Here is a 25,064-nt window from a genome sequence, read left to right as displayed (position 1 = left end):
AGGTGTCCAGCTGGGAGGAGACCTCAGGGAAGACCCAGGACTAGGTGGAGAGATTATATCTCCACACTGGCCTGGGAACGCCTCGGGATCCCCCAGTCAGAGCTAGTTAATGTGGCTTGGGAAAGAGAAGTTTGGGGTCCCCTGCTGGAGCTGCTGCCACCGCGACCCGACCCTGGATAATCGTATGAACATGGATGGATGGATATAATTTCAGCTGTAATTAATTTCTGTAATTACTTCTATAATTCCAATATTGACCCTTGACTTACACTTTAACCCATCCTTAAACCTAACCATACCACCAAAACTGTCCCTAACCTTACCCGTATCCCACCTCAAAACTTCTCATCACATATCGAGAGCAATGCACACGACTGTGATAAAGGCCATTATGCTGCTGTTCTCCATTAAACTCCTCATTTAAACACTGCATACTGAAATGTCTAATTTTTTTAATTAGTGCCCTCTATTTGTAAATGTTCTTATTACCAATTTTGGCACAAGATGCAAGAAACCTTGTGGCTTTTTTTTTCTATTCAAACGGGTGCAAAGTCAATTATTTTCTCAGAGTTGGGAGTTTAAATGATTATTAGGCAAGGCCTAAACTCGCAATTGCAAGAAAAAAAATCTGAATTGTGAAATAGTCCCAATTGCCTTTTTTATTTTTATTAAATGGTGGAAACAAGCTTCCATACTTTCCTTCACAGTTTTTATGAGATTAAAAGGTTTTGTGAGATAATTATAGCTGCCAATAATCACCCTCTTTAAGAATTTCAGCTCTGCCATAAGCCTTTTTATCAGATTATAAACTACACTGTAATTTAAACCATATACCACAGATATGGTTCCATTTCCTGTTTTAATGCGAAGGTTTTTAGTCAGGCAAGTGACTGAAAATTTAACACTGTGCCTTTTAGCAGCGCAGTAATAGACAGCAGAATCTGAAAAAGTCAGGTTAGAGATTAACAAAGCTCCAGTCACGGTGTCCTTTCTGGTCAGCTTGAATCTCTTTTGGAACCCGGATTCATAGCTTGGGTCAGCTGTGCCATAGCTATAACCGATGAGGGCCAGCGATTTGCTGTCATGAAGTTGTTGATACCATAACATGACATCTAAGTTTTTATCATCGTGAGTACAGGAGATCACTGCCTTCTCTTCTTGCTTTCTGAAGAGAGACAAAGGCTGATCAAACCGAACACAGTCTGACAGACCTATGTGAAGAAAATGAAATTAAGTTGTTATCTTTTTCTTAGAAAGTGAGTTTTTTTAAAAGAGAATGAATTGTGTAAAATAATTCAAGAGCATCATACGTGCATATAAGATGATAAAAATGGCTAGTCTATAAGCAACACGGCACATCCTTTTATCATGAAGCTGTTGAGAGAGTGAGATTTAGCAGCAAGTACACATTAGCAGCATCTCTACTGTAAGTTTATTCTCTAGAATTACACCTCCCCCTACCGTCTGCTACACCCTACAGCTCTGGAGTTATGCATAAGCAGATGTACAATACCACAGATTGTACACTTAGACAATATAGTAATGCTTATTAAAACAACATTTTGTTAAAAGAATTTTGGTGTATAAAATAAATATTTTGTTGTGTAGTTTTGTGCCTTTTAATTGAACCTTATTTCTAGTTTATCTACATGTTGGTTAAAAGTTAACATGATTGACTAATGCTTATCCATGTGTGCTTAATTTTATTGAATGTGCACTTGTATTGTACTTCAAATTCTAAAAGTAGTTTTTAAAACACCGTACTTTTAGATAATATAATATTAATTAAATAAAAGCCACATAAGTGTACTTAGTTTCAATTTAATCAAAATTTAAGTATTTTGGCTTTTAGTATGAATATGTTAACCTTACTGTTATCTGTAAGCTAGTGTGCTCCAAAACAATGACAAAATTCACATTTAGAAGATATAAGCATTCAAAACTTACAGTCTCTTACTTCGGTCAATATGAATCAACGATTTTGATGACATCACACTGCACTTCAGCTTCTCGGCAAATTTTCTGTCCAATCAAATGCTCTCTGGAATCTAAAGCATCCCGCCCTCAAATAGACGTTGAAGCTAATCATCCCCATCCCCTAATCATGTCCATATATATATATATATACCAATTGGCTTCATCACTCTGTCTCCTCTCCACCAGTAAGCTGGTGTGTGGTGGGCGTTCTGGCGCACTATGGCTGCCGTCGCATCATCCAGGTGGATGCTGCACATTGGTGGTGGTTGAGGAGATTCCCCCTTCTATGTAAAGCGCTTTGAGTGCAGAGAAAAGCGCTATATAAATGTAATGAATTATTATTAATTATGGTCTCTGCTCGCTTGTCTCCGTCCGCTCTGTCATCCTCTGTGAACGGCGCTTTTTCTTGCGCGGCTCGAGCAGAGGGAGAGAGAGAGAGCAGGAGCCAGATCGTCGTTGAAAACTGCCAGACGACCCCGCAGGGTGGTTAAATCCATCCCGTCGCACTCAGGGCAGCCGCAGTCATGGCCAATCAGGAAGCGCATATGTCCCGGTCTCCGCCGACGAGCAGGCCTCTACATGAGGCACAGGTGATGCGAGGCATTTGGAACAACGCCTCGGAAATTTGCTCTTAAAATTATTTTCTGTTGAAAACCAGATTTTTTCCACAAAAATCTATTTTTCCCCAAAAATAAGTCTGGAAAATGGCGGGGTCGTCTTATATTCAGGGTCGTCTCATATTCGGTATACGGTAATTAAAGCAATGATAGCATTACTCCGAATTGTTAGAATTATCATGACAAGTCAAGTGGCGTTTTATCTATACGCATTTTGAGCTATCCGCGTGTATGTCCACGCCGAAACGAACCGTCATCTTTTGCGTGTATGTCTACGCCGTTAAATGTCCGAGTGATTCCGCGTGTATGTAATGTCCGAGTGAAACGAAGCAAAATGTAGATCTACATCTGGGGAGCGATATTTTTTTTCCTAGGATGGAAGGGGAACACTCATAAATGTAACCCCAGTGACGGGTAGGTTTAGGGACGGGGTTGGGGTAGGTCATATATTTATATATACAGTAATGTAACGTTAAGTCAACGGCGTTGATAAACACGCTGAAAAGCGTTTATGCGTGTTGATAGCACGCCAAAAATGGAAATACGAATTGGCGTGTCATACATACGCCATTTCATGAGATCAGTCTGCAGAGCCTCTATGAGAAGGGGAGGCATTTTGTTTTACACAGCAGAGTTTTGTCCAACTGTGTCACTCACAGCACAGAAATACACTGCACTGTCTTCTGAAATAACACTGGAGAGCTGAAGTGTTGCTTGGGTTTTTGACTCTCCATAAATATGAAAGCGATCATAGCCCTTCTCAGGATTGAAATTTGTTAGGTAAAGGTGCCCAAGAGGTTTGAAGGAATTTTCTTGTGTTGGTTGTTGGTACCAGTAAAGGTAGTTATAGTTGCTGTAAGTGTGTCTGCAGCTGATGTTCACAGACTCTCCCAGACGAGTTATCATGACAGCCGGCTGATCAACGGATGCACTCAGAGAAATGTCTGTAAATGTAAAATTCATCAGTATTTTGTACTTCATTTGTATTTATAAACATTCTTCATTAAGAAGAGTACAAAAGTTACCTGTGAACCAGAACAGCTCATAGAGGGAAATTAAGATAAGCTGCATCATTCTTGCTTGGAATAAATGTCTGATTGTGATGCAGACTCTGAAACTAAAGCATTTAGGAAACATGTGACTTCTTCTCATCTGTGATTGGACATCCGTGGCTTAAGTCCCACCCTGTCAGTGAGATTCTCATAGGATTTAAGCTAAGAAATGTTTTACTTATTCTAAGGTCAAGATGTATTGTAGATCAGTAATATGCACAAATTCAAATGTTCAGACAGCTATCAATTTAAACCAGCAATATATTTAACGCAATACTATTATTTCCATTCATTTAAATATACATAGATTTACGGAGCCTTAAATTAATTTGCCTCTATTACAGTGAATGTAAACCCAATAATTAGAGTGCAAAAAGTAGTTGTTTTCCTACCATCACTCCATGTTTTTTTTTATCAACTTCAGTCTGGTTGTTTTGATTTAGTACATTCAAGATACTTGCACACTAAAACATCACACCAATTTTTATAGTGCCCTCTGTTTGTAAACGTTTTTTATTGCCAGCTTTGCCATGAAAAAAAAAAGCCACCATGTGTCTTTTTTTCCCAATTTATACAGGTGCAAAGTGTACAGTTGTACAGTTTTTTGTCAGTGGTTGTAATGAATTGTACGGCTGTGCGCACTAGCTGCACAGAAATACACTGCGCTGTCCTCAGCTGATATGCTGGAGATGAGCAGGAATGCATCCTTTTTTGCATGTCCTGATATTGTAAATCTGGATTTGAATTTATCCTCTGGAGAAGGAGCTTCATAATTGAGCATTCCAATAAGTTCTAAAGAAGCACTATTGATTTTCTGCTGATACCAGTACAAGTATTGATAGTTGTTGTCACCATGATGACAAGAAAGCTTTGCCTCTTTCGCCTCCACCGTCTGTAGAAGATGTTTGGGAGACTGCTGAATGACAGGAGAACACACCACACACACTACAATAGGGTGAGGAGAGCATACAGTGCGTATAAAATAAAGAACTTAGACTGCATTCCACTGGAAATGCTTACCTGTTAACCATAATGTAGTAATAATGCTTAAAATGGTTGCTCTGATCATGCTGATAACATTCAACCAAGCAACAAAGTAAAAAAAAAAAAATTTACAATGCAGTTTGCCTCTCTGAAATGTTTCCTGTGCCGTCATAAATGTAGCGACTATCAGATATCTTGAGGCCAAGACTGTTGTTCACCTCAGAAAGCAACCACTAAAATGCTAGATGTCGGTGTTTGCTTATTGGTCCAAGTCAAAAGAGCCCACCCACAGGTGTCTGGGATATTTTAGTCATTATATAGCTGTGGCTCTTCCTCCAATGCAAGTAAGGGGGATTGTTCTCATCTTGCTTCATCTCCTGTATATGCAATAATTCTAAGTTTCATAATTTAAGGAAAGTAATAGCACACATCTATGCAAAAAGCTCCACAATTTGAGGTATTGTCATGTCTGTAGTACAAACAGCACAGGATGAGTTAGGGTGCTTTCACATCTGTAGTTCGGTTCATTTGGTCCTTACCAAGGGTGAAAAATTATACTTTATAGCATTTTTCAGGGGTTTTGGTTCGTTTTCACACCACACTGATTGCTCTGGTCCGAATCAGTTGATGGAACGAACCAAAATATAGTCACGTGACAACATCCAGATCACTCATTGGCCAGATGTGTCTTGAACATATTTCCATAACTGCACTTCGATGGGTCAGAATTAACGTGCGGGAAAATTCCAACAGAACTCCTGGAAGTAAACAAAGAGGAGCAAAATCCGGCTGACATGCGGAGAATTCGGAGCAATGTATGTTCAGAATCAGCACAAGCTTTATCCTTTCGCAAATCCCCTCATAAACAACAGTCTAGACGCAATATAAATTAGAGATTCACTGTGCAGTGCGGACAACTTCAATGTTTATGATGAGAGTTTTAGTGAGAGTGCAGAACGCGGTAAGTCAGTCATGGCTTAAAGTGTAAATTGCAGGTTAACCACCACAACCAATTAATGTGTAAATTAAAGTGCTCAATGTGTATATATGTAAAAATTTCTGTCTTAAAATGCGTTAAAATAACATTTATTGGGGTTTCTTCAAAGGTAGCCTGTTTTTTACGTAACTGGGTGATGATGTCATAACAGGGAGCGCGGGCGGTAATGCACTCACTCTGTGTGTGCCGGTTGAGGGAGAATAAAACGATTCGCGGGACTCCCGCAAACTAGAAATATCTATATAAAACATAAAAACTAATACATTTTTATTCATCTGTTGCAGAAAAGCAATAAGAACAAATAAAACAAATAGAAACGGTTTACAGGCAGAGTTTCTATTTCTAACATGTCTGCAGCGTTGAGCGATGTAGCCAATCACAGACATATGTGTTGATTTCTTGAACGCAATAATGGCCAATCAGAAGCATTTACGATGGACTCCCCTCACCGCTCAAAACGGACTTTTTGTTCAGTGCTGAATTCTGTATGCTGGCAAATCCTCTATTTATAACAAACATAGTGTATATATTATGAAAGATTCATTGATAATAACAGAGATGTGTGAGATCGCGATGAACTGATGTCAGCTTTTTGGGAATTATTATGGGAGCGCACTTTGCGTGCATTCATGCCAAACCATGCACGCAGTAGCCCGCTTGCTTTTATGTTATAACAGTGATCAGGAGCATGTATGCTGATGTGTATGGTGGCGACACGTAGGCTAACTTGAAAGTATTTGGAGGTACAGGAAAAAAAGTCTTTTTGCGGGCGGGAGCGGGACAAAACTTAAATGTTGCGGGCGGGAGAAAGTAATATAGAAAGTAGTTGAGAACGTCAGTTATAACGACCCACGTATTAAAAAATAGCCGGCTTTAAACCGGGCTCATAATTACAGTTAATGTGTCGGGCAGGGCCGGACTGGGCTCGGACACAGCGGGCTCGGGTAGGGTCTTGCTTGATTTTTTTGGGCCCAATCTAAGCTCTACTTCGGGTATGCTAACACTTACAGGCACGAATCAGCCGTTTGTCCTTGGGGAACTTGTCGAGCCTCTCCCCCGTTTTTGATGTATTCGTACATCCCGCACAAACACAATAGTTAACCATTTTTGCTAGCTAGGTCTCCAATATAACGCAACTCCAGGCCTGGAGCATAGACCGTAAAAGCTTGGAGTACCTTTTATGACGTCACGCCCAGCCTAGTGGAAGGGAGGGGGCGTGCTTAAAATCACTGTAAAACGCACCAACTTTTCATATTATATTCAGCATTTTGGTATAAAAAACATAAAAAAACAATGGTGGGCGGTTCTTATCTTTGTTTAGTAAGCACATTACATTATCTTCGTGAAAAATTGTACCTGCAATTTACACTTTAAAGGGAGCGCTATTGGCAATCTAAATAATAGTTTTGTTTGACTACGGCAGCTGGTTTAGTCCAAAAACGCACAGTTCTTTGGCAGTTGGGTCTGTTCGAGGTCGGATCACGTTCTCATCACAAACGAACCGCTCCAGAGTTCGTTCGAAAGGTGCTTTCACACCTGCCCAAACGAACCGCACCAAGGGGGAAAACGAACTCTAGTGCGATTCAACCGAACTAAATGAGGCAGGTGTGAAAGCACCCTTAAACGCCTCATTTTAATACTTATAATATGCTGAAATTCGAGTGTATTCTAAGTCTTTAATGTATTAATTTAATCCTGTTTCAGTTCACAAATAAAGGTCAATCCAGTTCTGTCTCTGTATAAAGTATTATAGAGATGTAATATGTGAAATGTTTATGATTAATGCTGGCAGGAGTTGGCTACTAACACGGCTGGTCTTCAGATAAACATCAAACTTTACAATAAATTTGGTCCCACTTTATATTAGGTGTCTTTAACTACTATTTATTTACTAATATTTAAATTAATCGGTTGATACAATGCACTTGTGTACATGCATGTTTTTACATTTACATGCGTACATGTATTGTAAGTTCAGCTGTAATTAATTTCTGTCATTACATCTATAATTCCAATATTGACCCTTCACTTACATGTTAACCCATCCTTAAACCTAACCATACCACTAAACCTGTCCCTAACCTTACCCGTATCCCACCTCGAAACCTCTCATCATATATCACTGATGAAGGCATTATGCTGCTGTTCTCCATTAAACCCCTCATTTAAACAGATGTATACTGAAACATCACATTTTCATTAGTGCCCTCTATTTGTAAATGTTATTATTACCGGTTTTGGCATGAAGATGCAAACAGGTGCAAAGTCAGTTTTTTGCCAGCGATTATAACAAATTGTACGGCTGTGCACACTAGCTGCACAGAAATACACTGCGCTGTCCTCAGCTGATATGCTGGAGATGAGCAGGAATGCATCTTTTGTAGCATGTCCTGATATTGTAAATCTGGATTTGAATTTGTCCTCTGGAGAAGCTGATCCATAATTGAGCATTCCAATAAGTTCTAAAGAAGCACTATTGATTTTCTGCTGATACCAGTACAAGTATGGATAGCTGGTGTCACCATGATGACAAGAAAGATTTGCCTCTTTCTCCTCCACCGTCCGTAGAAGATGTTCTGGAGACTGCTGAATGACAGGAGAACACACCACACACACTACAATAGGGTGAGGAGCATACAGTGCGTATAAAATAAAGAACTTAGACTGCATTGCACTGGAAATGCTTACCTGTTAACCATAATGTAGTAATAATGCTTAAAATGGTTGCTCTGTTCATGCTGATAACATTCAACCAAGCAACAAAGTAAAAAAAAAAAAATTTACAATGCAGTTTGCCTCTCTGAAATGTTTCCTGTGCCGTCATAAATGTAGCAACTATCAGATATCTTGAGGCTGAGACTGTTGTTCACCTCAGAAAGCAACCACTAAAATGCTAGATGTCGGTGTTTGCTTATTGGTCCAAGTCAAAAGAGCCCACCCACAGGTGTCTGGGATATTTTAGTCATTATATAGCTGTGGCTCTTCCTCCAATGCAAGTAAGTGGGATTTTTCTCATCTTGCTTCATCTCCTGTATATGCAATAATTCTGAGTTTCATAATTTAAGGAAAGTAATAGCACACATCTATGCAAAAAGCTCCACAATTTGAGGTATTGTCATGTCTGTAGTACAAACAGCACAGGATGAGTTAGGGTGCTTTCACATCTGTAGTTCGGTTCATTTGGTCCGGACCAAGGGCGAAAAATTATACTTTGTAGCATTTTTCAGGGGTTTTGGTTCGTTTTCACACCACACTGATTGCTCTGGTCCGAATCAGTTGATGGAACGAACCAAAATATAGTCATGTGACAACATCCACATCACTCGTTGGCCAGATGTGTCTTGAACATATTTCCATAACTGCACTTCGATTGGTCAGAATTAACGTGTGGGAAAATTCCAACAGAACTCCTGGAAGTAAACAAAGAGGAGCAAAATCCGGCTGACATGCGGAGAATTCGCTCACAATGTCTGTTCAGAATCAGCACAAGCTTTATCCTTTCGCAAATCCCCTCATAAACAACAAAGTCTAGACGCGATATAAATAAGAGATTCACTGTGCAGTGCGGACAACTTCAGTGTTTATGATGAGAGTTTTAGTGAGTGCAGAACGCGGTAAGTCAGTCATGGCTTAAAGGGAGCGCTATTGGCAATCTAAATAATAGTTTTGTTTGACTATGGAAGCTGGTTTAGTCCAAAAACGCACAGTTCTTTGGCAGTTGGGTCTGTTCGAGGTCGGATCACGTTCTCACTACAAAACGAACCGCTCCAGACTTCGTTTGAAAGCGTACGGTACGCTTGTTTGGTCCGCTTTTGGTTCGCAGCCGAGTGCGATCGCTGCTTTCACACCTGCCCAAACGAACCGCACCAAGGGGGAAAACGAACTCTAGTGCGATTCGACCAAACTAAATGAGGCAGGTGTGAAAGCACTCTTAAACGCCTCATTTTAATACTTATAATATGCTGAAATTCGAGGGTATTCTAAGTCTTTAATGTATTAATTTAATCCTGTTTCAGTTCACAAATAAAGGTCAATCCAGTTCTGTCTCTGTATAAAGTATTATAGAGATGTAATATGTGAAATGTTTATGATTAAAGGCACATTATGCAGAAATTGTGTTTTAGTCAAACAGTGACCCCTATAGTCGCTGTGGAACACTTACACTGTCGTAAATAGCTATCTAGACATATGTGGACATTTTTGGACTGGTCTAATTATCAACAATGGATGAATGAACAGCATCGTAAAAAAAAATGGCATACTACAAGCAAGCGCAACAACATAGAACGCAATCAAGTTTAGAAATAAGAGATTTAGGCTACTTAATCCATCAACAAGATCGCCAGGTCAGCATCGCGGTTGAATCCAGTGCTGCTTTTTAGCTCGCGCCAACTAGTGAAAGCCCGACCGAGTGGGACTGTCACAAGGAAATAGTCAAAGGATTCAGTTGCGAGTAAACAGTAATTTATTGAGCACAATAGTAGATATCCGTGTGGGTCAAAATGGAAGCAGACAGAAGAAGACTCAGGCTCGGCAACGCAGGGACGCAGTGGGCAGACACAGATGCAGGAACAGGTAGAAATTCCTCCGGGAAAATCTCAGGAAACCACAGCATGGTACAGGAGTGGAATGCAGGAGAACACGGCGAGTAGAACCCTGGTAGCCTCAACAACCAACTGACAAAGACAGGACGAGGTAACAAAGAATATATCGGACATCCTCATTCAAAACAGCTGGCGCTGATCAGCTCATCAGCCGCGCCCGCCCTCGCGCTCACTCACACAACACGCACACACATAGCGAGGGCGAATCAGGGACTCTTTTCCGGTTCCTCACGCGGTCAGATTCTCTTTTCCTTTTCCAAGTCTCTTCCGACCGCGTTTTCTTTGCTTTTTCCATCGTCAAGTATCACGTCTGAAATGCGCGCAAGTGTCTTCGTGCTTCATATGTGGTTGTTGATGTGTGTGACGTCGTTGCCGTAAAGCAAGTCGTGATTCTCGCGAGATTTGTCGGGGGCGCTCCTCTCAAACTTGCATTGCTGGTTTTTCCAGCGGCGACCCCGCCAAGCTTTATTACCAGGATGATTCGCCCTACTATGAGTTTGTTTACCACCGAAATGACTTTGAAGCTGTTATATCAAGGTACAATTCTTGCATAGTGTGCCTTTAATGCTGGCAGGAGTTGGCTACTAACACGGCTGGTCTTCAGATAAACATCAAACTTTACAATAAATTTGGTCCCACTTTATATTAGGTGTCTTTAACGACTATTTATTTACTAATATTTAAATTAATCGGTTGATACAATGCACTTGTGTACATGCATTTTTTACATTTACATGCGTACATGTATTGTAAGTTCAGCTGTAATTAATTTCTGTCATTACATCTATAATTCCAATATTGACCCTTCACTTACATGTTAACCCATCCTTAAACCTAACCATACCACTAAACCTGTCCCTAACCTTACCCGTATCCCACCTCGAAACCTCTCATCATATATCGTGAGCAATGCACACGACTGATGAAGGCATTAGGCTGCTCTTCTCCATTAAACCCCTCATTTAAACAGATGTATACTGAAACATCACATTTTCATTAGTGCCCTCTATTTGTAAATGTTATTATTACCGGTTTTGGCATGAAGATGCAAACAGGTGCAAAGTCAGTTTTTTGCCAGCGATTATAACAAATTTTACGGCTGTGCACACTAGCTGCACAGAAATACACTGCGCTGTCCTCAGCTGATATGCTGGAGATGAGCAGGAATGCATCTTTTGTAGCATGTCCTGATATTGTAAATCTGGATTTGAATTTATCCTCTGCAGAAGCTGATCCAAAATTAAGCATTCCAATAAGTTCTAAAGAAGCACTATTGATTTTCTGCTGATACCAGTACAAGTATGGATAGCTGTTGTCACCGTGATGACAAGAAAGATTTGCCTCTTTCTCCTCCACCGTCTGTAGAAGATGTTTGGGAGACTGCTGAATAACAAGAGAACACACCACACACACTACAATAGGGTGAGGAGAGCATACAGTGCATGTACATTAAATAACATAGACTGCATTGCAGTGGGAATCCTTACCTGTTGACCAGAAAAGAGTGATTATGGTAAAAATGATTGCTTTGATCATGCTGATAACATTCAACCAAGCAACAGAACAATCCAATCACAGTGCCTCTCTAAATATACGTTTCGTCCGCAGTTATAAGAGTACAGCTATCTCGTATCTTGAGGCCGAGACTGTTGTTCACCTCATTTGACTGCGCTGTCAGTCCAGGTGCGCATGTGTCATGTGACGGGGGAGGAGTTTTTTTTTAAGCGCAGTCTCCTATACACTTGAAGCACTGTGCATCACTCACTGCACAGAAATACACAGCGCTGTGCTCAGCTTTCACAGACGACACCAGCAGATTCGCCGCTTTCTCTGCATCTCCGGTTATCGTGAAACCCTCTCTGTCAGCCATGGATTGTTTGAAGGAAAGGAGGCCAAGGTGCTCGAGACTTTGCCCGTTTGGCTGCTGGTACCAGAAGATTTTGTCATAGCTTTTGTCATTGTGTCTGCAGGTGATGTTCATTGTGGCTCCAATGACTAAGAAAAGGTCAATAGGTGTCTGTGTGACTTTTAAAGCCATGGACAGCCCTGTAAGGCCAGTAGAGAGAGAGTTAGACAGGTTAAACTGCAGTGACGCTATAGAGAAGTATTCACAAGTAATGTCACACGCCTCACCAATACAACACTGAAGAAGGAAACATTTGACTGGAAATTCACTCATGTTGAATTCTGGTTTAAATGTGAACTCATGAGTGAGCTAGCCTGGTTTGATGGATACGTGGGTGGAGTCTGTTTATGCGGTTCACATCTGTGTGTTTTTACATCTGCCGCCCCCCGGTGGACACATGGACCTTGAGACCCAGAGCATGTGACTATACAGAAATGGTCTGTCAAAAAATGTACGTTGAGAATTATTCACTTGAGTGTAACAACTACTGTATGTCCGGCCCTGTAACCTTTTACATGTGACATTATAAAAATAAATGTTGGTCACAACACCTATAGGGTACGACGGGGCTAAAGGCATACCCTAAGAAAAAGGTGCTTTTCACTAGTGTATGATTGCAGAGAAAAATAGGTTTTTATTGAACATTAATTATTTGGATAAATAAAATAATTAATTTCTGTTGAGTAAATATACTATAATTAAAATATGATATATTTTATTATATGATATTATTATTATTATTTAAATATGATGGTTTAAAATATGGTGATTATCTCTAAGGTGGACACCCAACTTAATATATATTTACCATCTGGATCTAAATATGTCATGTCAACATAGGGAAAAGTCAGCCGGCTGTTCATTATCATTATTGTGCCTTTCACCTCAAGAGCAGGGCGACCTTTTACCGCAAATACATATTTTTACACTTTCTTCCGTTATTGAAGAACTGTTTCTTTAATAACCTTGAACAAAACTGAAAAACATTAAGACCTTTGTCTCAAAACATTGTATCGATTCTCATTTGCTACATAAATCCACAATATTTTTTAAAACACTGAATATTTAATCAAATTAGCACAGAATTAACTTATCAGGATCAGGCAAATTTCCACGTGCATTATCAAAAGCGGTTGTTAAAGGGGTGGTTCGGAATTTTGACATCGGGCCTCATTTACAAGTGAGCCTTAGTGTTATTTATCAGTAGAGACATTTTTTTTTTAAAAATCATCCAGTCGTCCCAGTTGCGTAGTTGGCCGGTGCTAGGCTAGCGCGAATCAATGGTACCAGTTTTAGCCTGCCATTAAAACAGTTTTACCCACTCCACAGTACTCTAAAAGCACATCAGTTATAACGCCAGACTATCGGTGTAATTGTCTGTTGAGAGAATAATGTTAGAAATCAAACTACCCTTTCATCGCATTGCAATAGTTATACTTTGTTCCCTGTATTTATCAGCATAGTCTGCAGCAGCGGCGGAGTGATATGTTACCTAGGCAACCGAGAGAGCCGGTCCACATGACAATCACGCAAGTGTATTTACCTGCCGCTGACACTCGTCATCACTACAGAAACAGAGTTTATTTCAAGAATAAAGCAATATGACATATAATTATGGCCACGTTTGAAAGCCATGACAATGTTTCGGACTTTGAAGACGATGGAAGATGAGGAATGTGTGTTTTATTCAACGAACCATAAATGTATGAGCCGGATATATATATTTAAATATAATGTATTGCTACACATTACATAAAGAGACAAATAAACAACTTAAGTGGATTGTAAAGACAATAGCCCTACTATGTTTGACAGACTGTTGGACCAATTCATAAATTAACTAACGTTATACCGTTAGTTACACTATAGTGTCACTCTCCACAATGCATTGAACTGTAACGTTATCTCCACAAACGTTGTCAGTGTCGATCTATCAGTTATGAAAGACTAGCTTCATTAGCTAGAGGTTAGAGTAGCCTAACAAAAGTTATTAGCTGTTCATCTGTAGCTGTTGGTGCATCGGGAAAGACTCAAACTCAGTGACTTTTAATCGTTTCGATCACTTTGTACAAAGTCGTCTGATCTAAAATGATCGCTACAAATTCAGGCCTTTAGTAGTGTCTCTGTCGGTGTCTCCTTATCCAAGCCAGCAGCAAGAAGCCACAGTTGGTTCCTTTCTGGATCTCTTACTGGAAATCTGTGGAAACTTTTTGTTGACCCATCTTTTTTTTATTATTTGTACAATTTTTACAAATACAGTGAATAACCATTTTGCCAATTCTTTCAATTCTGATCGAATGTTTCAAAATCGAGGCTACTAGCTAATTTGGCGTTCCGACTGTACCGTATTGCGATTCTGTTGTGTTTACTTTCTGGCACAGTACTACTCCCGGAGCAAAGTAAAATTCCGCCGCTGCTGAGAAACTAGTTCCTGTAAATGTAATGCGATCATTGAAATATATTTTGATATGTCAAACTATATTGAGTAGTTTGATTTCTAACATTATTCTATCAACAGACATTTACACCGATAGTCTGGCGTTATAACTGATGTGCTTTTAGTGTACTGTGGAGTGGGTTTTAATGCCAGGCTAAAACTGGTACCATTGATTCGCGCTAGCCTAGCAGCGGCCAACTACGCAACTGGGACGACTGGATGATTTAAAAAAAAAAAAAAAAAGTCTCTACTGATAAATAACACTAAGGCTCACTTGTAAAGGAGGCCCGATGTCCAAAATTCCGAACCACCCCTTTAAGAAAAGTGCTAAGCTGAATTTTTGTGCCATCTAGTGGTTTAAAAGATAATAAAGTCCAATGCGCCTTTTACCCCTGTGCGCTTTTAGCCCCATTGTTGTACCCTACCTCTTAACATAAAGAACGAGTGACACTGTGATGTAACGTATAAGAGATTCATGATAAGGTTTTTGTGCAGAAGTGCAGGAAACCCACAGCACCGTGTTCTCTTGCAGCACAGTAATAGATTGCACTGTCATCTGAGGAAAGGCTTTTCAGTGTCAAATTGCTGTTACTTGCACCACTCCCCGATAGCTTGATTTTCTCCTTGAAAACTAGTTCTGTGTTGTCATTTGTTCTGTATAGATACCCCATGAGCTGCATTTCTCCATTAAGAGGCTGCTTGTACCAGAGGATGACGTTGAAGCTTGAACTGCTGTGAGAACAGTGAAGACTCACTGATTCTGTGTTGCTTTTGGAGAGTATGTCAGAAGGGGTCTGTGTGATAATAGAGTTCACTGAGAAGCCTGTTAAGAGAAAGAAGCATTTACAGTTCATTAATGAACAATACATCTGATGTAACGGTAGCTCTACTGTAACTCCTGATCCAGAATAAATACTGTTTAAATATATTGCATTACCTGTAAAATAGAGCAACAATATAGCAGTGTTAATCAGATGTCTAATCATGTTGAACCTAAAGACAAATGATGAGATAGCACAAACCAACCCATTCTTAAACCTTTTTTTCATGTCAGAAAGGAAGCTATCATAACTTTATCATTGAGAAAACAGTTTCTGCCCTCTAGTGTGCATAATATGCTATCAAAAAACGGTTTTGATAGCACACTTTATTTTAAGGTGTATTCCTTGTTACAGTGTAACTGTACATTTAAGAACTGAGTAATATTAAGTAACACACACTTACTATAGGGTTTGGTTTAGGTTTAGATGCATGTAATCATGCATAATTTACTGTTATAACAACAGTTAGTACATGTAAGTAACAAGGACACTGTCAAATAAAGTCTATTTTCAGTAGCACTTTATTTTACAGTCCTGTTTCGCATGAACGTACTTAGTTATGAAACTTAGTAGGTACTAACCCTGAACCTTCCCCTAAACCTAAACTTAACCCATGTAGTTACCTTATATTACTGATTACTTTTGTGGGTAAGTACACTGTAAGTACACGTAAGTGCACATACTGTAAAATAAAGTGCAACCCTGTTTTCTAACAGTAAAATAACCCAATTGAAAAGGAAAGTTTGACACTTTATGCTGGTTTGACAGATTTTGCCTTGACAGTTGCTATTGGAAAAGATTGTATAAGGGCCAGATTTACTAAACGGTAAATTAGCGTGACAGCGAAATCTTATATAAGCGCAGTTGGGAGTAGAAAGTTCTGTGTGTGACGTGGAAATTAAAGAACGCAGACACAGGCGGATCATTTCCATGATGACCAACACAATCTACCAAGAGCAGCGCAAATTAGAGTCTGGTTTAAGACTTCCTTTTTTATTGGTGGTAAATAATGGCAAAAATACCAGTAAATTGACTAGTGCAAACCTTAGTAAATCACTTTGATTCATTTAAATACTGTGAAAGTGAAAATCCTACGAATAAATATCAGCCACAAAACTAATTGTCCACGCCTTTTTCAGCACGAATTTTTCACTGTGTGTCTTTAGTAAATCCCGACAGTCGTTTTAAATGCCAAAAGAGGGTTTGTGTTGACTCAAGCTGTTAGTAAATCTGACCCTCAAAGAGATATTTAAAGTTTGAAGACTATAATCATTGCTGTGTGTGTGGTTGTTATTGTGTTGTGAGTGGTTACACAACACAATAACATTCCTGAGCTGTTGCTAAGGAATTCTGACTGGTTGCTAGGTTATTGCTTATTGTGTTGTTGTGGATGTGCTAATGTGTTCTGGGTGGTTACTAGGTCATTTAATAGTCCATATTATAATTATATAGACAGACATCTTTAATAGACTTTAATCATATCTGTGCACCAAACAAAAGAAAATCTTGCTTTTCAAAAACCTGGTTATGGCGATTCTGAGCTGGGAGAAATAAAATGTTTAAACACAACGTTCCTGTCATGTATCATGTACCAAATCATGTGACAGCTGTGCAGAACTGCTCTCTTGTCATGTGATTATTAAAGCTGGGTTTTTGTTTAATGGAGCGGGAGGAAACACCGCTGTGGTAATACGCGGCACAGTAGTATATGGCACTGTCTTCAGATCTTCTCAACTGGATGAGATGAAGTGTGGAGTGTGTTTTACCATGACCGCTCACATTAAAATGCTTCTCAAATGGTTTCTCAACAGTTATTTGGGCAAAGTACACATAACCAATGAGTTTCAGCTGTGTGTCTGTCTGTGAACGCTGGTACCACTGTAAAGTGTCATAGTTAGTTATTTGATGACGGCAGCTCATTTCAGCCGGTCTTTCAGGACTCCAAAAAATGTCAGAAGGAGTTTGATCAACCTTACTAGAAAACACAATACCTGTGAAGACATGAAGACAAATGCTACACTTTCAGCGTAAACAGTGTAAAATTAACAATTTAAAGATAACAGTAAAGTGCAGTCGGATTTAAATGTAAAGGACTAAACGTCTTATAGCATTACCTATTAAACAAATCACGGTGGTTGAAGAAACAACAGATCCTGTCATGTTGTATGTATGTCAAAGACCAGATGTGAGTGCACTTAAAAGGGAGGAGGAGATTCAGCATGTGACATTTTAAAGTGGATTATTCCATACTGCAATGGGTGATGGGTAATGTGCACCTCCTACAAACAACGTGTGTTGATGGATTCTGTCTATAAAGAGCAGTGAATATTAATGCATTAAATTGGTGCTCCTCATTAGTAAAGTTCGAATTTGCTCCAAATATAGTGACATAAGTGTATATTCATGTCTATAATAATGTAATAATGCATTATGTAGGATAATTAAGTGATATTTCATCACTGAATTTCAGGCTCAGAGTACAATGATGTATTAAAAACTAGAGATGCACCGATTACAATTTTCTAGGCCGATTCCGATTTTCATTGAGTTTGACCTAGAAATATTTTCTATAAAGAGTCTTCATTTTAATTTCTGATTTCTGTTCTTGTTAAAACACACTAGACATGCAAATTCTGTGCATTTTGGGCACTTTTTGTGTGAAATCATATTTATTTTGTCCATCAAAAGTGTGCTTTCACTTTAATTGAGCGTGAGCAGTGTAGCATAAATAGACTCGGCGCCGAAACCGCTTCACTGCTGCTCACGCGACGCTCCTGCTCGACGCTCACGTCGAAGGCTCCTACTCCCGGTGGGAATGCACTCGTTGATTAACATGCACGCCGAAAAAAATGCGCACAGCTCACGCTTGCGGTGTGAAATGGCCGTAACAAGGTTTCCTACATGTGTGTTCCGTGTGCACGTGTGATGCTGATGTTGCACGATGTTAATCATGCGCCGCCCGAGTGCATTTTGACCGGCATAAATCAAATCGGCATATGTCAGACTGACCGGCCGGTCGCCAGTCATGGTCGATCACATGAAAATCGGCCAATTCCGGTCACCAGCCGATCAATTGGTGCATCTCTATTAAAAATGGAAAAGATTTTACTTTTGTGTTTTTTTGCGCACAGACAACAATGTCAAAATGATCCCTTTTCACACGGATCCGTGAGAATGACTAAAAACGCTGTATTTTGTTTTATTTTATGTTATTAAACTTGTTGATTGTTCGCCAGTTCCCGCCGCCTCCTTCCCACAACAACGAACCTCGTTACAACATTTTTTTAATATTCTGCAGGGCTTTCACTAATAGAGTGAAAGATGGGATCAATTCAAGATGAAGCCCGTAACACTTCCAGTATGACTGAAGAAGAATCCAATATAATCCCACAAATTATGAACCGATGACGTAGTTGATAATCAGTTTACCTATATTAATCTTATATTCCTTTATAAATCCTGAATTCAAGACACCTATTGACTCCCATAACAAGACAATCGTCATTATCTTATCATTTAGAGTAACGTTCTAATCTACAATGAACCTCCTGCTCATACACCCCAGTAATAAGCACAATGATCTGTTGTGAGGTATGATGAGCAGAAGTGTGTGAGGCCGAGCTGGTCTGTGCAGGTGTTGTAAACCCAGAGGAAGGTAATTGTAAAGAGGGCTGAACTCCTGCAGCACTGTGTGACACTGGCAGCGCAGTAATACATGCCCGTGACTTGGGCTTGTTTGCTACATTGTATATGAAGTGAAGCAGAGTTTTCACCATCACCTGATACATTAAAGTCATTTGTAAACGGATCCTCAGTCTTTGGTGTTTTATAGTACATATAAGCCACAAGTTTCAGTTGCGTGTCTCCACCAGAGCGCTGGTACCATAATATAGTGTCGTAGCTCTTGATGGAATGACTGCATTTCAGTTCAACCAGACTGTCAGGCTGACTCAACACTGCAGCTGGAGTCTGATCCACATCCTTACACACAGCCGGGACTGGACAGAGAGAACAACTTGATCGTTACAGAAACGTTTTAAAATCAATTCATGTTTTTTTTTTCTTAAATTGTAAAATTGAAATCTGAAACTAAACACTGATATGTATATATAAATATGACACCTGTTAGCAAAAGCGCCGTCACAATTTGGATGGAGAGGCGAGACATCATGTTGAGTCCTCGACTGCACTGAGATGCATTGAGCTCATTTCGTGTAGACAGGAAATGACATCACAAACCACCACAATGACCACACAGACGGCTGCCGTCATTTAGGGGTTTTTCTTTTTGTTCACACTATATAGGTGTCGCTGTCTACAAGGAACTTGCATTGAAAATAATAGTTAGATACAATGCACTTATTGTGTTTATGTTGTATTGCCAAACGTTTGCTGCTATTGATGTGGGATAACAGTTTAATTATAGATGTAACTACCAAAATTAGTTACAATTTAAATTATATTCATTTAAATGTGTTTTCACTCCATGGTAGCTGATTGTGTTGAATGATGTTTTCTAGAACTCGCGCACGTGGTTTCACGCAGGTGTATCATGATGCATGAAGATAAGAGAGCAGTTTTTGTCATGGAAGAGAGGATTTTTGTGGCATTGTGCATACGACGCTGCACAGAAATACTCTGCACTGTCCTCGTCTGGTCTTGCTTCAAGAATCTTTAAAGTAACTTGTTCTTCTCCATTTCCAGTTAAACTGAAATAATCCTTATACGATTCCTCAAAGTCTTTTAAGTTGCTATATCGTGCATAGCCGATGAGTTTCAGGCTAGAATCTCCATAGGACCTCTTATACCACAAAATTGTGTCATAGTTATTAATGTTATGTTTGCAGGTCAGCTCTACAGACTTCTTGGGTTCACACAGCACATCTGAAGGGGACTGGTGCACCTTCTCACAGATCAGGAAACCTGAGAAGCCATCAAATATTGTTAGACAAATACTCATGCAGTTTGATGTCTTTGTAGCCTTTATATAATAATCTGCAATTGTATTTATAATTTCACTAAAATCAAGATACCTGTAAACCAGCTCAGGAAGAAGATGATTTTAAATACAAATCTAATCATGTTGGATGATGCTCATGCCATGAACACTACTGAGGTCTTCAGTAAAGCAGCAGGACTAGAGACAGGAAGTGATGTCATGTTGAAAAGGGCAGGACAAGTTTTCTCAATAGAAAATTCTTCAAATAAAAGTACTAAGGCATGAATCAAATCAACCCGTTTCAAGATTAAACATTTTTGGTCAGGATAAAAAATATATATATATATATATATATATATATATATATATATATATTAAGGGAATGAACTACTGTTCTTCTGAAACATTTGAATGACCTGATTGAATCAGAAAAGTCTTGATTCTTAATATACAAATCAATATTTTAATTGTATTGCAAAATATTCAGATATTATGTACAAATATATAAGTAGTGTAAGTGTGCAGGGAGACTGGCTTAATTGCACCATTTGCAAATTCATCAGAAAAATATGTTGTTGTTTGTTATGTTTGTTGTTGTTGTTGTGTTTGTTATGTTTGTTGTTGTTGTTTGTTGTTGTTGTGTTTATGTTTGTTGTTGTTGTTGCTGCTGAGCTATTTTGTTGCAAATTCTGCTTCTGCCAGTGACTCCTCTGATTGGTAGAGCTCATTTCAGGATGATGGATAGTGGAGTACACTGGGAACTAGGTCATTAAACAGTAAGGATGCACCGATATGAATATTTTGGCTGATATCAATAACCAATAATTCTTTTTCTTTATATTTGAAAGCCGATAACTGATATATTGGCCGATAAATCTAAATTCAAAATGTTATATAATTTGTGAGAGCTTGATTACAAAAACAAAACTCTCACCATTAATTCCATGTCCCAAGCACACAATTATAATTATTTTCTCATTATGAGTTAATGCAGCCCATGTGACAGACTTTCATTCATTCATTCATTTTCACATGTTGCACTTAACTATATTTTTCCTTTTTTAAGTAATTCCAATCATATTTTAATCGATTGAGAACCATCGTGGCGAACAGTGAGCATCTGAAGTGTCTCAGCTGAAGTAAAAAATCCATTACTTTAATATATAAGCCAAATTATCTTATCGGGCCTATGATCATAACATTAAAAATTAACATAAAGTGTCCGAGAACAATATATCGTGCATCCATATTAAACGGTTGTTTGTTTGTTTTTTGTTTTTTTACAAGTTGAAATCACTGACTTGTAGATTATACAGTAATATATATAATTTTGGAGTTCGTGGAGGTCTTTCTCATATTATCATTATTACGAATCACTTTTTTTTTCGCAGCTTCACAGTAATAAATGGGGAAAACTACAGTATTCATTTTGCAAAACTTATCAGTTATGAACCAATTTCAACTGTAAACAAGCTCTACAAAATACAATTTATCCAGTCAGTTCAAGATTTGTCTGATTTGACAGTGTCAGTGCTGTCAAAGCGATTACATTACTGAATAGTAATTGTCTTTTAAATCCCTAACTGAGCAAGACAAAGGCGACAGTGGCAATGAACCAAAACTCCCTCAGGTGACAGTATAGTGTATAGTATAGTGGAAACCAGACTCAGTCAGGGCCTTAAAATAACTTTTACTAATAAAGGCCAATTCACACAGGCCACCAGATTACAGCACGTCTCTTCTCTGAACATGCTGAACCCGAATCACAATGTCTATCAGTGAAAACAAGCTCATGGTAAGTTGTCATGAACCTCTCATGGAAACCAGCTCAAGTGCTTGAACTGTTAATGAAAGATGCACAAAAGATGATAGGCTTTTCGTAGGGCTCATGGGGGCCCTAGAGCACTGTGTGCACTTGCTGCACAGAAATAGACTGCGCTTTCATTCAGCGTGAGCTCTGAGATTGTCAGGGTCACAGAACTCTTGGCATCTCCTTTCAGATCATATTTTTTATCTGCTGCGTTCTCCAGATTGGGGGTCGAATGAAAGGAATATCCAATAATGTGCATGTTTTGCCCACGCTGGTAGTACCACAGTATGGTGTTGTAGTTGGAGATACTGTGGGAACAGGAGAGAGTGCAGGACGCTCCAGGACTCACAATGACCGCAGCAGGCTTTTGGTCAACACTGCTGAACCAATGGCCTGCTAAACAGATGAAGATACAATCACAATATTACTGCATTGTGCATTGAAGAAAAAGACTTCACCAAATAATGTTACAAGAGTACACAGAAATCTGTGTCCAAAAAGAAGCATTTAAATGTACTTACCAAAATGCCAACAGAGCAAATATGAGAATAGAACTGGATTTCTCATCATTATCAAGTTCTTACAGGGTTCTTAGAACACAGCTTACTTATACGTTATCAAAACTTATATAGAGAGAAAAAAATACTTAGGGCTATAAGTTATAGCTTTTTTTATCCGTCTTACTCGATTTGTTGCAAATTCATCTGAAGTGAATCTGAACCTCTTTCACAGGTCCGATGTCCCTCCTCTTGAGTGGATGTGTTGTGAAACAGCGCCACCTGTTGAAAAGACGGCATAACTTGTGTTCACCAAGCCAAGGTTTGTTCAGTGCTTCATAGTTTGCTTGATGCTTGCTGGATTATAGAGTTTGGGTAGTTATGACATCCTTTTGTATATTTTACAAGATTTATTCTTCACTGTGAATCACTTAAAGCAAAGCTTCAGAAACTGAATTGTTTGCTAATTAAAAACAGGCAGTCTGAAATGAATACCACAGAAGCAGGTGTGGATTAAGACAGTAGTTTTTTTAATCAAAGAGATGTTTTTGTAATGAACTGCAGGGATCTGAAACACTGTGTAATATGCAGCACAGAAATACACTGCGCTGTCATTAGACGAGAGACTTTTAATGGTCAAAGATCCATTGCTTTTTCCATTCCCAGACATTTCTATTTTGTTTGTGAAATCTGTTTCTTTGTTCAGTGTTGTTAAGTATAAATGTCCCATCAGTGTGAACCCTTGGTCCTGGGTTTGTCTGTACCAGTTGATTTGATTGTAACTGGTCACACTGTGTAAACACTGCAGTCTCGCTGTTTCTTCTGGTTTCCTGATCACGTCAGGTGGAGACTGGTCGACATTATAACTGTAAGAAAAGCCTGTAAACAAAGAAAAAAAATCAGATAAAAGTGTTTTACTACATGGATCTGGTTAACAATACAACCTTACCAGAGAGATTGATTAGTGTAACAGTAATTATGCTGAAAACTCTCATGTTGATATTCAGTTGTGGAGAGATGAATCTAAACAGTCATGAGTGATTGTTTCTCTGACACTGTAATCTCATGAAGCCTTCAGAAGATCTGGACTCCATCGCAGCTTTCATTGGGCAAGACCCAGAGGCCGACTGACTGACATGTAGAGCAACCAATCACAGTTCGTTTTGTCCAGCATCATATTTAGGTGTATAGGAAATGTAAAGTCGTTGCCCCTACAATAACAGAGAGGTGTGTAAAACTCTTGGATGTCTTTAAAAGAGTTGATTCGGATAAGTGCTCATTGTCACAGTTGTAAATACAGCTTTTTTCCCCATGAGGGGGTTTGGTGTCTCAAGTACTGTTTGGTGTGTCACTACTGTTCCCTTTCGTAGTCACTACGAGTTACGTCGTGGCCCACTCCTCTCGAAGTGTGGCTTCCTCTTGGGCTCTAGCGCATGGCGCCTCGCTAACAGACATCTGCAGGCTGGGCGACACCCAACACACTCGCCAGATTCTACAATCTCCGAGTGGAGCCAGAAACCTCTCGTGTACTCGCTTCAACTAAACGGTACTGGATCTGCTCAGGTGTCTTCGCTTGCTCTCAGGTGTCTTCGCTTGCCACTCCAGTCCTCAGACTGGATGTGTGTGATATTTCCTCAGGTGAGTTTCCCCGAAAAGCCCTGAGTTCCTCCAGCACTGTTGACATCAACACCAGAGTCTATGCCTGCGTCTGCTTTCGCATTGGCTAGGTGCCTCCATGTGCATGGTTCCCCACTGGTGACCCCCACATGTGTATTTCCACTATAAGCCTCCTGAGCATGTGTCTTTCCCTCGGCAAACCACCTGGCCACCCCTGGGGTTGAATTCTGTGTGTATTCTGTAAGTCCCCCACCTTAATGCCTTAATTCTACGTGGCATTGATTCAACAAGGTGCTGAAAGGATTCTTTAGAAATGTTGGCCCATATTGATAGGATAGCATCTTGCAGTTGATGGAGATTTGTGGGATGCACATCCAGGGCACGAAGCTCCCGTTCCACCACATCCCAAATATGCTCTATTGGGTTGAGATCTGGTGACTGTGAGGGCCATTTTAGTACAGTGAGGGCCATTTTAGTACAGTGAACTCATTGTCATGTTCAAGAAACCAATTTGAAATGATTCGAGCTTTGTGACATGGTGCATTATCCTGCTGGAAGTAGCCATCAGAGGATGGGTACATGGTGGCCATAAAGGGATGGACATGGTCAGAAACAATGCTCAGGTAGGCCGTGGCATTTAAACGATGCCCAATTGGCACTAAGGAGCCTAAAGTGTGCCAAGAAACATCCCCCACACCATTACACCACCACCACCAGCCTGCACAGCGGTAACAAGGCATGATGGATCCATGTTCTCATTCTGTTTACGCCAAATTCTGACTCTACCATCTGATTGTCTTGACAGA

General features: G+C 39.5%; 4 gene segments (V, D, J or C); all 4 read right to left on the bottom strand.

Moving 5' to 3' along the window:
• Positions 1-11,951: 11,951 nt before the first annotated feature.
• On the bottom strand, positions 11,952-12,411 carry LOC130088366 (Ig kappa chain V region 3381-like). The segment is given in 2 exon segments: positions 11,952-12,277; positions 12,365-12,411. Coding segments are annotated over 2 exon segments (372 nt in total).
• A 2,614-nt stretch (positions 12,412-15,025) lies between these two features.
• LOC130088342 (T cell receptor alpha variable 14/delta variable 4-like) lies at positions 15,026-15,612 on the bottom strand. The segment is given in 2 exon segments: positions 15,026-15,397; positions 15,512-15,612. Coding segments are annotated over 2 exon segments (399 nt in total).
• A 4,273-nt stretch (positions 15,613-19,885) lies between these two features.
• On the bottom strand, positions 19,886-20,528 carry LOC130088343 (immunoglobulin kappa chain variable 12-41-like). The segment is given in 2 exon segments: positions 19,886-20,318; positions 20,429-20,528. Coding segments are annotated over 2 exon segments (435 nt in total).
• A 1,656-nt stretch (positions 20,529-22,184) lies between these two features.
• LOC130088346 (T cell receptor alpha variable 10-like) lies at positions 22,185-22,731 on the bottom strand. The segment is given in 2 exon segments: positions 22,185-22,540; positions 22,666-22,731. Coding segments are annotated over 2 exon segments (369 nt in total).
• Positions 22,732-25,064: the final 2,333 nt, after the last annotated feature.

The sequence above is a fragment of the Rhinichthys klamathensis genome, unplaced genomic scaffold, assembly GCF_029890125.1.
Source record: "Rhinichthys klamathensis goyatoka isolate OS25496 unplaced genomic scaffold, OSU_Roscu_1.1 h1tg000117l_1, whole genome shotgun sequence".
In the NCBI taxonomy this organism is placed as follows: domain Eukaryota; kingdom Metazoa; phylum Chordata; class Actinopteri; order Cypriniformes; family Leuciscidae; genus Rhinichthys; species Rhinichthys klamathensis.
The sequence above is the reverse complement of the archived record's forward strand: the minus strand, read 5'-3'. Positions and strand labels throughout refer to the sequence as shown.